Raw genomic sequence first — 14,510 nt, 5'->3', positions numbered from 1 at the left:
ATTGCACACACACACACACACACACACACACACACACACACACACACACACACACACACACACACACACACACACACACACACACACACAAATTACAAAATTTGTAATTATGTTAAAGAACAATAATCTGCATGTCCCTTCATCATTGAAGTTATATTTATGAAACCTAAGCATCTTTCTCATCTGTGATATTTTAAGAAATACAGAAACACAAACACAGAAGGTCTACATAGCGTCACCAAGCAATCCTTTTTTATTTATCTGTTTTATTTTATTGAGAGTGAGAGAGAGAACAATTAAAACCAAATATATACTGTCATTAAAACGACGGATTAGCTCAGAAACACCCAGCCTGTTTATCGTTTCCTTTGTCTGTGAATAGTGCTGACAGACGTGAGAAACTCATGTCTGTAATAGTTTTGCTTCATGGTTTGTTTGTGTTCAATGATACACATTGCATGGTTGGTTACAGAGATATTTTTGTGACATCTTCATTCTCATTATTCAATCAGTTTTTCACGAAAACCTGTCAGAAAGTTGATTTAGTTGAGGGACATAATTGTGACTTTTGACTTGAGGAATTCTGACTCACTCTCAGGTATGGGAGTGAGTCAGAACACCTCATTCAACAAGCTCTGCATTTTGTTCAATCAACTGTACAAAGCTGTGCATAACACCTTACTCAACTGAAGGTTCAACCAACCCTGCAAGAGTAGTATTTCATTAGTAGTACTTCATTCAGAATTCATGCAAAGTTGTGATGAGATACAACCATATTTGAATGTTCGGGGAAACACAGTGGTGCCGTGATAGGCGGTGTTCAGCAGTACTCACGTCAACACTGTGAGACACTGTGCTGTGGGAGCCCTCAGAAACACTGGGGGACAGTGTGTGGACACTGGGACAGTGTGTGGACACTGGGACAGTGTGTGGACACTGGGACAGTGTGTGGACACTGGGACAGTGTGTGGACACTGGGACAGTGTGTGGACACTGGGACAGTGTGTGGACACTGGGACAGTGTGTGGACACTGGGACAGTGTGTGGACACTGGGACAGTGTGTGCTGTGGGGGCATGTTTACAGAAACACCGTGGGACACTGAAGCGGCCATATGTGCCATGTTCACAACCAGCACAACGTTGCTGTAATATGTTCTCCTGCACAGCTTTTTCTAACCTTTGAACAGGAAAATATGATTCTGAACTTTCGTAGCTCATGACGTTACCAAAGGCATGGGTTTGGTGTGCTCAGCGTAAATGCTAGGGGGAAAGTTAGCAGAACAAAAGCTAGATGTCACTGAAATCTGATAGTTGGACCAACTGTTTCCCTAATAATTGATGGGTCTTTGAAGGTTCTTGAACTTTTCGTTTTTTTGTTTTGATTTGTGGAAGTTGGAGTCTCGTTGTAACGGGATTCATGAGGTATTTGTTACAGGGTGTCCATGCTACATATTTGACTCAATATGGAATAACAAGGCATTTGCCTTCCTGGAGCCTTTCATTTGATATTCAAGTTCAACAATCAAAGTTTAAGCAATCTAATTTGCTAACAGTTTGATTCTGATTTATTATTTATAGTACAGTAATGGTGTTGGGTGGGATTCCAAATTCCTCTCTGATAAAACTTGTGTCTACAGTGGTTTATGGATGGAAGACATCCTTCTGTTGGTTATTGATGCATTAAGATGATATATATGTGTGTGTGAAATATGAATGTTGCTATTATATTTACTGCATCACTGATTCTGTATACTGCTTGTTTATATCTGTAAAGTTGATTCAAAGTTATCTTGTGGTTATTGCACTTGCACTATGAAAAGTATTCATACAAAATAATATTTCCATTTCCTAATATTGTGTTATCTAAACGCATATTGATAGAGTCCTCACTGTACAAAAGGCTGCTTCTAATCCATGTTCAATAACAATAACAACACATACCACCATCAAGGCATGAGGTGATGGATGGAAGCTGCCACATTGGATCCCGACGGCTCAGCACATGATGGCAGGATCGCTTACGGCCAACAGAGATTTAGACAACAACAAGGAGTTTCAAATGATGTCATTTGGATCTCTGGAAAACAATAGATGGATCTATTGCCAAAGATCATTAAAATATCGTCATGTCCATCATTGGAAATGCATTATGAATAATGTTTGGGAGGTGATCACTCACATCAGGGACAGAGAACAGAGAACAGAGTTGAGTGTAGCTTATTGAGTGTGGCACTGTGGTGGCAGCATCTGGCCTGCACATGCTCCTATCAGGGCCACCAGATCAATTAAAGTGCCCACGCTGCCTACAGTGCGTTAAAGTGATTTCACACTGAGCTGACCCTCTCCTTACTGTAGTGCACATGTTCAAGAGGGATGTTGGTGGGATGCGATGTTCTTGATATATATGTGATATGAAAGAATTTGCTAATTGCTATCTAACTAACATCACACTTGGATATAAAACACACACACACACACACACACAGATATGAATTGAACATTGATGTTTTCTCCAATACTGTGGTATACCATTTATTGTCCAAAGTGATGCATGAAAAGAATCGTACTTCTACCTACTGTATATGGAAAACTGTAATAGATGGATAGATGTGCCTTAGCTCCTCATGTTTTTTAAATTAGTTGTATAATAATTTGGTGAGCTCACAAGTACAATACTATAATGAATGAAACAAACTAAAATCTTAACTTTACAAATGCATTTGTCCATTTATTCTTTATTACCCACAAGTAATGACAATTGAATGGACCAATGCACTCTTTTAAGAGCAGAATTCCTTGGCAGAGAGAAATGTTTGGTCAATCATATCCCATGGACAGACCTACTGTGTTTTCTCAATTTGATTGAGTAAAAATCATACTTGGCTTATGTTGCTGTTGTGCGTAAAACATTATAATGTTGCATGTGGCCTCTATGGTTTTAAACAAACATAACAATGCATGCTCTGTAAATATTTAGCTTGAAACTCTCTGACCTGCTCAGCAATACCACGAGTTATAAAGCCTTCTGTCGGTTTAAAGAGTGAATCCTCATCATATACCTTGCTGATTCGATTGAACAATTAGGCCATTATAAAAAGATATGGAGTGGGCGGTGGACTATGAGAAATGTGCGCTGCAAATTTAGCGACACAAACGTTGCGACAGTTACACAACATATGTTTCGCAGTTTCATATTTTCTTGACTACTTTTGTCGATTTTGAATCTTGACTAAATGAAGTCAATGTTATCGATGCCGGTTGGTGAACTTGTCTCGTGTGCTTTCTGGTCAGACGAATCTAGGGATCTGAATATTTTCAGATAGACCTATAGATTGGTCATTTCCGTTGACATGTTTTTCATTAAACAACCTTAAGTTTGTATTCTGCTTCTACCAATCTGCACATCCTCTATTCTAAATTAAATATTTTACCCAAGATGTCCAGAAATGTCGCTAATTTCCAGACGCTTTGCTGTGATACTGCGGGATCCTACAATGTGCAGGGGGCTGTGTGGTTCTGAGTGCTCGCTTATCTCCTTATGTTTTCGGTTCGATGGGAAATACTGTATATCTAAACGTTTAATGGTTATCCATAATTGTCATTTTTGAAATTAGGTTTTGGATTAACGAATGTGAAAGTCTAATCTTGTTTCATGCCTAGGTGTGGCGCATTTTAGGATGAGGGCAATTAAATTATAATACCTTTGTAATATAAGATAATTGTATTCATTTTAACTTAATCTTTATCAGACATTAATATAGCCTCTTAAATAGGACTACATTTTAACTTCGTTGCAGTGAAGGTAGCCTTCGTAGGCGGACAATACAGGCCTAAAGGGCTATGGTTATTTTGTGCTATATATTTATGTTTATGTATTATATTGTAGTCTATATTATTTTCTTACACGCGGCTTAATCCATACGTATATTGTTTCTAAATATATTTTGAAGATCCAGTTATTCTTATAAAACACCCGGCCTGACAACACAGGTGATGTGTGTGTTCACAAAATAAAATAATTAAACGTATAACTGATCTGCAAATGTGTTTATGATCTGATATGCATGATATATGCTTCAGACTATAACTTAAAAAGGGGTAGTTGTGTAACCTGCCAACTTTGCCAAGACTAATTTGGTGTGGATAATTTCACGATTTGGATTTAACATTTCATGCAAAATTGAAAGAGATCCGCAGACAGGTCCGAGAGCTGAAACCGATACAACCGGTCGTTTCAATGGAGAAATAGCCCTGCTTTCCTAAGAAGGCTAAGATAATCGCTAAATAATGTGTTGGTGTAGGCTACTGGGTTTTACCAAATTCTTCAAGCATCATTAAAATTAATCTGATGGTTATTTCTCTTGCCTTATATTTCCCGTTATTCCCAATTGCGCGTTTTAAACTCATCGAGCTTCGAACTAAATTGGATGCAAATTGAAAAAGGCCTTGACAACATCTGCTTTTCAATACAACAGTCAGTTTTTCCATACAACAGTCTGTTTTACATATAACAGTCTGTTTTTACATGCAACAGTCTGTTTTTCAATAGTCTGTTTTTCAATACAACGGTCTGTTTTTCAATACAACGGTCTGTTTTTCAATAGGCCTACAGCGGTCTGTTTTTCAATACAGCAGTCTGTTTTTCAATACAACAGTCTTCTTTTCTTATACCAGGGCGAGATTTGCTAAAAGTTACGCCAAAGCAAAGATTCATGGATGCAATGGGAGGCTTTTGTGCGCCGTTTCACTTTATTAAACCCCCATTGCAGCACTATTCGCCAAACAACTAACAGGTGCGGAAGACTCTGTATAGGCATCGCTGATATATTTGACAAATAACTGAAAATAGTCACAGTCCAAATTCAATCCATCAACCATCACATATTGGTATTTGCAGGCCTATTCCAAAGATCAGGCTATATTCTAGGCCTTCTCCTTGTTATTGTGTTGAATCCACGCAGTGGTCTAGATTATAATGGTGAGTACACCTGAGGATTTTAGATGAATATGAATGAATATAGGCCCTAATTGTTGAAAACAATTCTCTTCAATTTGCAGTTGCTTTTAAGATTGGATAACATATCGCTGAGTGTGCATCTCATCAATAGGCCTACATCAATGAATCAATCATAATGTATAGCACATTGATCATAGGGCCCATACTTTCTGTATGAATATTCTTAGTTTGTCAATGGTTATTATAACAGCCTGCATGATCTACAAATATTTACGATTCTCAACTAATAGTTTGGTATTTCTCGTTATTTATTTGAATGCAAACATTAACACTGACATTGAACGTTCGGGAAACTTGAAACATTTGAACATCGTTCGCAGCAAAGCGCTGCTCGATCAGAAACAAATATGTAAGCCTACCTTACCATCAGGATGATATTTAAGTCTCAATAGCCTTAGAGAATATTACAGAATTACATCGAACAAAGCGTTATTATTCCCCTCTGCCACCTTGCATAGTAATACATCAGATAATAGTTACACTTTTATATTCATTATAAGCCTACATTTAAATGCAGGCTATGGCTATCTGGCAAATATGTTGTATCCGAGCGGCGGGCCTTATAACAATAGCGCTATCCTGCTAAGAACAATTCTTATTGTAGCCTACTAAATATTATGCTATATGCTATCATAATCTCAAATAAAATCATTAAAAACTCAGATATGTCTCTATATCTGCAACAGTTCCACTTAGCCTACTTAAGGAAAGTGAAATGATTAACGTGTGTCTTTGTGCGGCTGTCTGGCCGGACGGGGCCCGCCTCCCTTAACTTGAACTTGGACTTCCGACGAGACGTGTCCAACTGGGGATATGTTTTGTCTGCTAGTTTCCAATCATGTCATTGCTGTTGTGTCGTTTTCACATTACTGTTTAGCATTTAACTACGTATGATAGTATTTCCTTATTGAAAAAGGGGCTAACAAAAACACTTTCAAGCGGATAAACAGTTTTAGAAAAATATCTTTAGTTTGCATAAGAAGCTAGCGAGGCTCATCATGCTTTATTCTCTTAACGTATCGTCGTAGACCTTTTGATTTGTAAGAGAGTCGAAGATGCCTTCGTGTCCACAGCAAAAAAGGGATTTGGACACAAAGTGGATTCGGGCTGCGGGTTAAACCTGTTTCGGGCTTAGCCGGTATTGGTCAAATGTACAGCCATCGTTGAATTGATTTATTCAAATCGTATTGGAACTGTATTAAGTTACAATTATTATTTTGTATTTTACAAGAAGGTGTCTTTGACTGTTTGGAACAAAACACTTAACACAAACACAAAAACGTCTCCGAATGATGTGAAGATTTGTCAACACATATCTGTGGATGAGCAGAATCAGCATCAGACACAAGGCAGGCATGTCTGTTGTCCTGAAATGAAGGGTAGCCTACTTTAGACCGAATAGTGATATGATATTATATGTATGGAGACTTTTTAGACAAACATGGATTCAAAAAATATATAGGCCTATATTTATATATTTAGAATTATTTAAGGCCTAAAGAAAAACCGTCAGATCTTGATTACATTGTCATAGGCTTACACACCGCGAAGCGGATTGCATCGATTGTCGTACAAATGTAATTTGGATTAATGCAAATTGGATTAATAATTCACAATTGCATACTAGTGTTTAGTTCAGGGATATTTGCTGATGCAGGCAGTAAGGCGGCTCCTGCATGGACTACAGCCGTTCAATTCCCTCCATTTTCTTTGCTCGTTTAGCGACCAGCACTTCTCATGGTTGCTTATATAAATGTTTTGTTTTTATAGTATAAAACCACCTTTTACCTTTGGCTTTGGCAGGTCGACTCAGTGGTCTAGAATTTTCAATTATGACGCACATTCTACAAAAGTTATTCAGGTTGTCATTGTTATTTTCTTTAGATTAATAAACCAATCAGGCCCATATTTTGACACACGCACACACGTACACACGTACACACACACACACGCACACGCACACACTCGCACACGCATACACGCACACACACACACACACACACACACACACACACACACACACACACACACACACACACACACACACACAGGCTATTTATATTTAAAGATGGATATCAATACGCAAGAGTATCTTTGAAGTTAAAGTGAGAGATAGTCAATCGTTTACCTCTACCATTAAGCTCGTTTGATTACGGCTAAAGCGTGATGTTATTTTTGTAATCATATTTGTCAGTGAATATTCATCTATATGTATCTTTAGAGAGACCATGCACACTGTCTAATCTGATCTAATGAAGACCCTATTCAAAGTGATCTTAATTTTCGTTAGGCGAAATGGCTGATAGGCTTTCAGAGCAGAGCTTGAAGCGGACCAATCTAAATAGTTAATGCTGCTGCAGCATCTTCATTTAGACACGGCGCCCCTCGGCCGTCAGCCCACACATCCCTAAAACGTGTTGGCCCTCAGGATCATTTGTTAAAACTGGATGACGCATGACGTCATATTTGAATTTACGTTTCGAACTTTAGGCTACTCCAATATTGCGCATGTGAGACTTGTGAGTTTAGCAAAGATAGCACTTTGGCTGCGTCCAGCTCCACCGGTTCTACCGACCTGAGAGCGAGCAGGTAAGCGATCTGTAAGTTAGGCTGGCGACTAGTGGTTACCAGCCATGAACTACTCCCCTGACGTCCATGTCAAACAGGCCTGCAGCTCTCTGTCCAGGCTGCAGGCCCTGCCTTGGAAGATATCTGTCAAGCCTTCTTCCATGAAAACTCTGCTAGGCCTATGTATAGCGTGAACACCTGCAATATTAAAGTAGATCATATGTAGGCTATGCCTAGCTAGTCATTGGCTCACAGTTATAAGCCTAGATCTATATATTTGTATACTTTGTGAAATTTGACATTGCAAATATATGTTGCATCTATGTTATGATAAGCCATTTGTGTTCTTCCCCAAAGCAAATAATCTACAATTTGCTTTATATTTAGATGTTATATATTGAGGCTTAAATCCGTCAATTCCCTTCTTTCGTTTTAAATATTTGCATAGAAAGCTGTCCTTGAATGGGGCGACCGTCTAACTTTATTTGTACTTATCTTTTTCATTTATTCAGGTCTGAAGTGTGAACTAGGTTTGTTAGAACAAGCGACTTATGCTAAATGATATAAGTCCAAATGGCCCTACGTGTTATCAATTTATTTTCAAATGTGTCTTATGTCGCGATGAGGTATAAATAGCCCAGGATGCTGGCAAGTCTACTGCGTAGAAACCGTGAGAAACAAGCCTTTCTAAAATTGTCAATGAACGTTCTTGCCTCTATTTACTGTATCCTAGGTCTAATATACAAAATATTAAATATCTTAATGTCTTAACGTAGGCTATATGTAAATAAAAAGATAGATAGATATATAGGCGCGCGCGCGCGCGTGTGTGTGTGTGTGTGTGTGTGTGTGTGTGTGTGTGTGTGTGTGTGTGTGTGTGTGTGTGTGTGTGTGTGTGTGTACATGTATAGGCCTAAGTGTGCACATTTAATTGTGTTAATATACAATTATTTGCACTACATAAAAAGCATTCCGTCGATGACTAGATGGCTACAGAAAAACGATGTCTAACCCTAAACGAGCATTCTCTGCAGAAAACGTAAAATCGAAGACATATTTGTTAAATAATCGTTGAGGTTACTTCGAATCGTCTGTTCTTTAAGATTGACATTCAGCAGATAATGAATGGTAAAGGTGTGTAAATTGCAGCCATAGTTTGCATGCATTCTCTAGTGTGAAGTTCATTCTTGTCTGTCTAGACCCTGATTACGACCCTGTTTGTCTGCGCTTCTTACCTTGACCTTGGACTTCCGGGCAGCTGCCGTTTGTGTTGTGAGTCCTTAGTTGTGATATGTTGAGACAAAAGATGCAGCAGTTGTAAGAGGAAATGCAGTGGCGTGCGTTCACTCCACAACACACATTTATCCAAACAATGCTCGTTGGAAGCGGATCGATTTGAATATGTTAAATCAGATTACTCGGAACTAGGATTGTCGGATGTATTGGGTCGGCTTCTCATACCGTCGACTTTGTTTATTTCATTTGTTTAAATACTGTTGAACATATTTATCAGTGGTACAAGGGACCATTCACAAACTGAATCTTTTTAAACCGTGTATTAGATAGCCTATGCAGGGGAATTGCATCCCATGGTAAAGAGTTGGTAAGCCTTCACCCGTACTGTTAATTAAATCCTATAATATCGTAGATACGACTCCTTGAAAATATTTCCACTTAATAGTCCTAAAAATATCAAATAGTATTACAAGAAGTGCTTACCTCCCACGGCCCACAGAGCTAACTGGTGTGCGGCTGTAGATACCCATCCTTAGTATTTCTCCTGGAGCGCCTCTGACTGAACAGAAAGGGATGAAACGAACACTTGCTGCAGTTACCAATGTTGTCTCTGTCCTTTAAGATGATGTAAAAAGAGGGAAAGCTTAACGTTAATAGGCCTAATTGAATTAAACAGCAAATGAGCATCAGTTTACTACACAATATAGACAGGCGTCACTCTGAATGTGCAAAGGGAAATATATCATTTTGTTATCGAAGGCTGAATTATCAGTTCTTGCTCGAAATAAAGTTGGTAAAAAAAAAAAAGAGAAACGGCCGGTAGTACTTTTGCACAAACATAGGCGTATTCTTTCAAATAATGGTCTTAAATGTATGCATCCGAAATAATACGTTTATACGAGAGATTCTTCATTTTTGTCTTTATTCGAAAAGAATATTGGCTAATTTACTCAACAGTAGGCCTACGCTATAGGCTATGCTATAGCCTACTAAAATACTAATACTACTGCCGCTCTTCTTTTAGTAGGCTATTATGACCATAGACACATGACTATGACGGTAAATTAGCCTATGGCATCTCATGTTTAGGCCTAGTAGCCTCCCAACCCAAGTATAGTTGTTTACCAAAACCTTGTTCACTCTTTCAGATCGAAAACTCCAACACCCTAAAAATACACAGTCTGCTTTGCCTGCTTGCAGATATTGCGATCCTGAAGTCACCATATTTAAAATGCACATTTCCCAAACTTAATTTCCAAACTTTGGAAATAGGATGTTGGGGCAATGGTCTAACACAATAAAGGTATTCTGAAGAAAAATATTGATAAGAGAGAAAAGTCTTTAAATGGCTGCATGGCCCCAGCTCAAACCCTATCTCGTCGGACTTGTTAGCATATCACGTGCCAGATTTTTAATGAACTGGACACACGGGTCTGGTCTGCGCATGCGCTTGTGTAAAATGTAGTTGGAAATGAGGTGTCCGTCTTGGAGTAGTCGACTTTTAAAAAGCATCGGCTGCCCCTGATATGACGACTTCGCTGGTTCTACATCCACGCTGGGCGGACACCTTGATGTACGTTTATGAAAAAAGCCCGAATGAAAATAATCAGACTAAAAGCCAAACAATGGAGGGACTGAGCGGCAATTGCCCTGCGACCCACTGCAGGGACCTAATGTCGCACGCCGCCCTGGGACGACATTCTGGCAGCATAGCGACCCACCAGGGCTCCGTCTACTCGGATATTTCTTCCCCAGACACCGGTCGACAGTGCCCCGCTCCCCAGACTTCATCAAGTGCATCGTTGGGCTACGGCTACCCATTTGGAAACCCTTATTACGGTTGTAGATTATCTCATTCGCACAACGTGAATTTACAACAGAAGCCTTGCTCGTATCACCCTGCAGAGAAATACGCCGAGCCAAGCGCAGCGCTCCAAACGGAAGAACTATCCAGCCGGGCGAAAGAGTTTGCGTTCTACCCCAGCTTTGCCAGCTCCTACCAAGCTGTCCCGGGTTACCTCGATGTCTCCGTGGTGCCCAGTATTAGTGCTCATCCTGAACCGCGACACGACGCCCTGATTCCCATGGAGGGGTACCAGCATTGGGCTCTCTCGAACGGTTGGGATGGGCAGGTGTACTGCTCCAAAGAACAAACTCAGTCCACTCATCTCTGGAAATCACCATTCCCAGGTATGGAACCAAAACATTGTCTTTTCAGCATAGTGTCATTTCGTTATTTTCCCATTTCTCTCTTGCATTTCATTCTTGTCAGACTTTTTTTTTGCTCCTGCTCTAAATGCTTGACAGACGTATATTACAGTGCATCCAATTTAACTACAAGAAAATAAAATCACGAAAATGTTGTCATGGTATGCTTTTCATCATTTAAGAATTGCATTATATTATAGTCAATGGGGCTGGTTATAATGTATTATGACACGTCAATAATGTTGTGATTGTTTTCACTTTGACTAAAATACATACTTACTACTAAATCCCACGTAATGATGTGATTGGTGTTGAGGACTATATCGTCATGTGCCAATGTATTCATTTTAAACTCCTTCCCATTTCATTAGAGAAACAAACAGATAATGTAGTACTACTAGTTTAGCCTAGCACATGCAGTGGGCTATGGTTGAGCCAAACAGAGCCAACGCATACTTTGTCCACTCCCATGATAATATGGCAAGTAAACAACTGTTTGCATTTCACAATAAATCTCAGTCTTTGTCAGCAGTGTTCTGCGTTTTGCATATAAAAGTATTTATATGTGTGTAACATTCTTTCATATTGCATTTATATTTTAGTGTCCTTGGAGATAAACATGTCATGAAGAACAGATTGGCTAATCTGTATAAGCCATGCATCTCCTTTACTTGATGTGCACGATATCTAATAGCCTAATCAGCGTAGATGCATGGTATGGTCGCCAAAAGTTATTTTCTACATTTTTTTTTAGCTCCTAGGGAAATATGAAGACGTGAATTTCGATTTCTAAAACTTCTCAAACTCAAACTAAAGATCCCAAGAGCGAGCCGGCCACGCAGGCACGGGAACGCACCCAAGCGCGGGCACGCAAGCATGATAGCAAACACGTGCACATATCACACAACTACACTGCTACACCCCTACACAACTACACCCCAACTACACTCATACAAACGCACGCACACACACACACACACACACACACACACACACACACACACACACACACACACACACACACACACACACACACACACACACACACACACACACACACACACGCGCACACACACACACACACACACACACACACACACACACACACACACACACACACACACACACACACACACACACACACACTTTCTCATATAAACTTAATTCCAACACTTGTCGTGATCTTCAAAGGTTCGTTTGCATGGTACCAGTCTTGAACAATATTGACTCGTGGGGGTCAAAAAGTAGTTCTTTATCTCTCCATTTCCAACGAGATTTATGATGACTTATTTATTGTAATGTCGTGTTATCACATGAAATGGAAGCTTTTACAGTGTGAACTTGAATATCGAATAGGGCTATCTGTATATGACTAATATGTAGCCTTCAGAACACCTTGTATTCTTTGAATTATTAACATGAAATCCTCTAAAATATAAATCTCACATTATATATAAATATATATATATATAATATATATATATATATATATATATATATATATATATATATATATATATATATTAGATATAGAGATATTAGATATATTTGAGACTTAGATATGTCTTCAAAACAACGACTAATATACCCTGGAGGTGAACAATCTACTAGAGCCCTCCTAACAGGTGCATACACCTTGATTCAGGCTGAAATCTGGTATTCATCACCACCAACTCTCAACCCCCCTCCCTCCCCCCTGCCCCCAGTTACCATGCCGGTTACCGTAGTTATTTCATTAAGAGCTACATAAAAATGATGTGTCTACCTCTGACTCAAAAAGCTCCATCTTATTAAGCTGCCTAAAGTGGGCCTTCCAGTGAGGGCGAACAGTTTTTACGTCATCTGCTGCAGCATTTTACTGGCGGGATTCGCCATGCATACTTGAACCTCGTATCAGTTTCCATGATATTCTCTCTTACTCATTATATTCCGATTCCTTTTTCCAGACGTGGTGCCGTTGCAGCCAGAAGTCAGCAGTTACCGTCGTGGACGTAAAAAACGTGTTCCTTATACTAAGCTTCAATTGAAGGAACTGGAGAAAGAGTATGCAGCCAGCAAGTTCATCACCAAAGACAAGAGAAGGCGCATTTCCGCCGGCACCAACCTCTCAGAGCGCCAGGTCACCATTTGGTTCCAGAACCGTCGGGTCAAGGAGAAGAAATTCGTCAGTAAATCCAAGTCGAGCAATCACATGCATACCACTTGATACAAAGTAGATGACCTCTCAGAACTGCAGCAGATCTCTTCCCCAACCCGTCCCGTAGGCCTGTTTACCTCGGACCGAGCATCACGGCTGAAGAACACTTCGGCTGGTTCTTTAATTTAAGTTCGTCAACGACATGCCACCAAACCCCTGATTTGAAGGTGTTCATTAAAAAAACTGTGAACATATAGGTCTACAAAAAAATCACTTCATTTTTGTTTTTATATTATGTACATATAGAAAAAATATAATATTTAAATATCTGTATTTCAACGAAGTATTGCGTGTTTGTCCTTTTTATCAAACCAGTTTCCACAGGACTGAGGAGGATTCTTGTAACAGGCGGTAGCCTACAGTGTTTTTTTCTTAAGGTACTTGAGGCCATATGGACATTGATGGAAGATAATAACACATCGGACAACATATAACCCACATCTTATGCAAATGCCTCCCAGAGACGGTTCCGAGATTGGATGCCTTTCATTGAATATGCATTCTGAATACAAAAGCTACAATCATCTCGGTGTAATATGTTCTGTTAAGCCTAGGGTACAAAAGGCTTATATTGTTAATCTGTATAGTGCAATGACTTTATTATTTAATTCATATTCTCGTATGGTGGGACTATAACTTGGAATATCTCACGCTCTGTATGTTTTCCTTTATCAGTGAAGGATCATTATGTCATGCAACTGGAATGATTGTTAACAGTTAGTCAATGAGTATGACACACCAATGCACAATCCTTTAACTTTTTATTTGTTAGTGTAGCATCTACGGTGATGACGCTCTGTAAACAGTCTGTAACCCTTTCATTTGTGCAGTATGTGAAATGTATTGTGATGTTGAATTGCGTATCGGTAACGTGTTTCATAAATAAATGATGATTATAAAAAATTCAATATTCACTGAAATAATCAACTGAAACACTTGGAGCATGTCCTCGTATTGCAGAGGAACATACTGAGTTCCATAACCGTAGGTTTCGCAATAGGCCTAACTTATTGATTTGTGATTACTTATGAAAACTTCTTATGGACAACAAGGGACGAATGAAGTGTAAGGTCTGGTTGGCTACTGGACGGTTATACTATATATGATGAAGGTATGTAGTCCCTATGTCTCCCTCCGTCAATCAGAACGGCCATGTTGATCAGCTATTTAAGTCTTCATCCCATCAGACTCTATGACAAAGAAGATGATTCTTGTCTATTTGTAGCATGCGGTCGAATGTCTTGTGATCTAAAATAGGTTATCCAGCGATTCAATCATACACA

General features: G+C 39.3%; 2 protein-coding genes across 2 annotated transcripts in view; one reads left to right on the top strand and one right to left on the bottom strand.

Moving 5' to 3' along the window:
• The window catches only part of LOC311360159 (uncharacterized protein), a gene marked incomplete at both ends in the record, with an annotated part of 91,920 nt that overhangs the window by 44,306 nt on the left and 33,104 nt on the right, over window positions 1-14,510 (bottom strand). The gene's annotated exons all lie outside the window — the stretch shown is intronic.
• Window positions 10,349-13,236, top strand: hoxc13a (homeobox C13a; the record flags this gene model as incomplete). The annotated part of the gene is made up of 2 exons (XM_084479875.1): window positions 10,349-11,012; window positions 12,977-13,236. The coding sequence occupies 2 exons, from the start codon at window positions 10,349-10,351 to the stop codon at window positions 13,234-13,236; spliced, it is 924 nt and encodes a 307-aa protein (XP_084336001.1).

The sequence above is a fragment of the Micromesistius poutassou genome, assembly GCF_964030765.1.
Source record: "Micromesistius poutassou genome assembly, chromosome: 15".
Classification (NCBI taxonomy): Eukaryota; Metazoa; Chordata; class Actinopteri; order Gadiformes; family Gadidae; genus Micromesistius; species Micromesistius poutassou.
The sequence above is the reverse complement of the archived record's forward strand: the minus strand, read 5'-3'. Positions and strand labels throughout refer to the sequence as shown.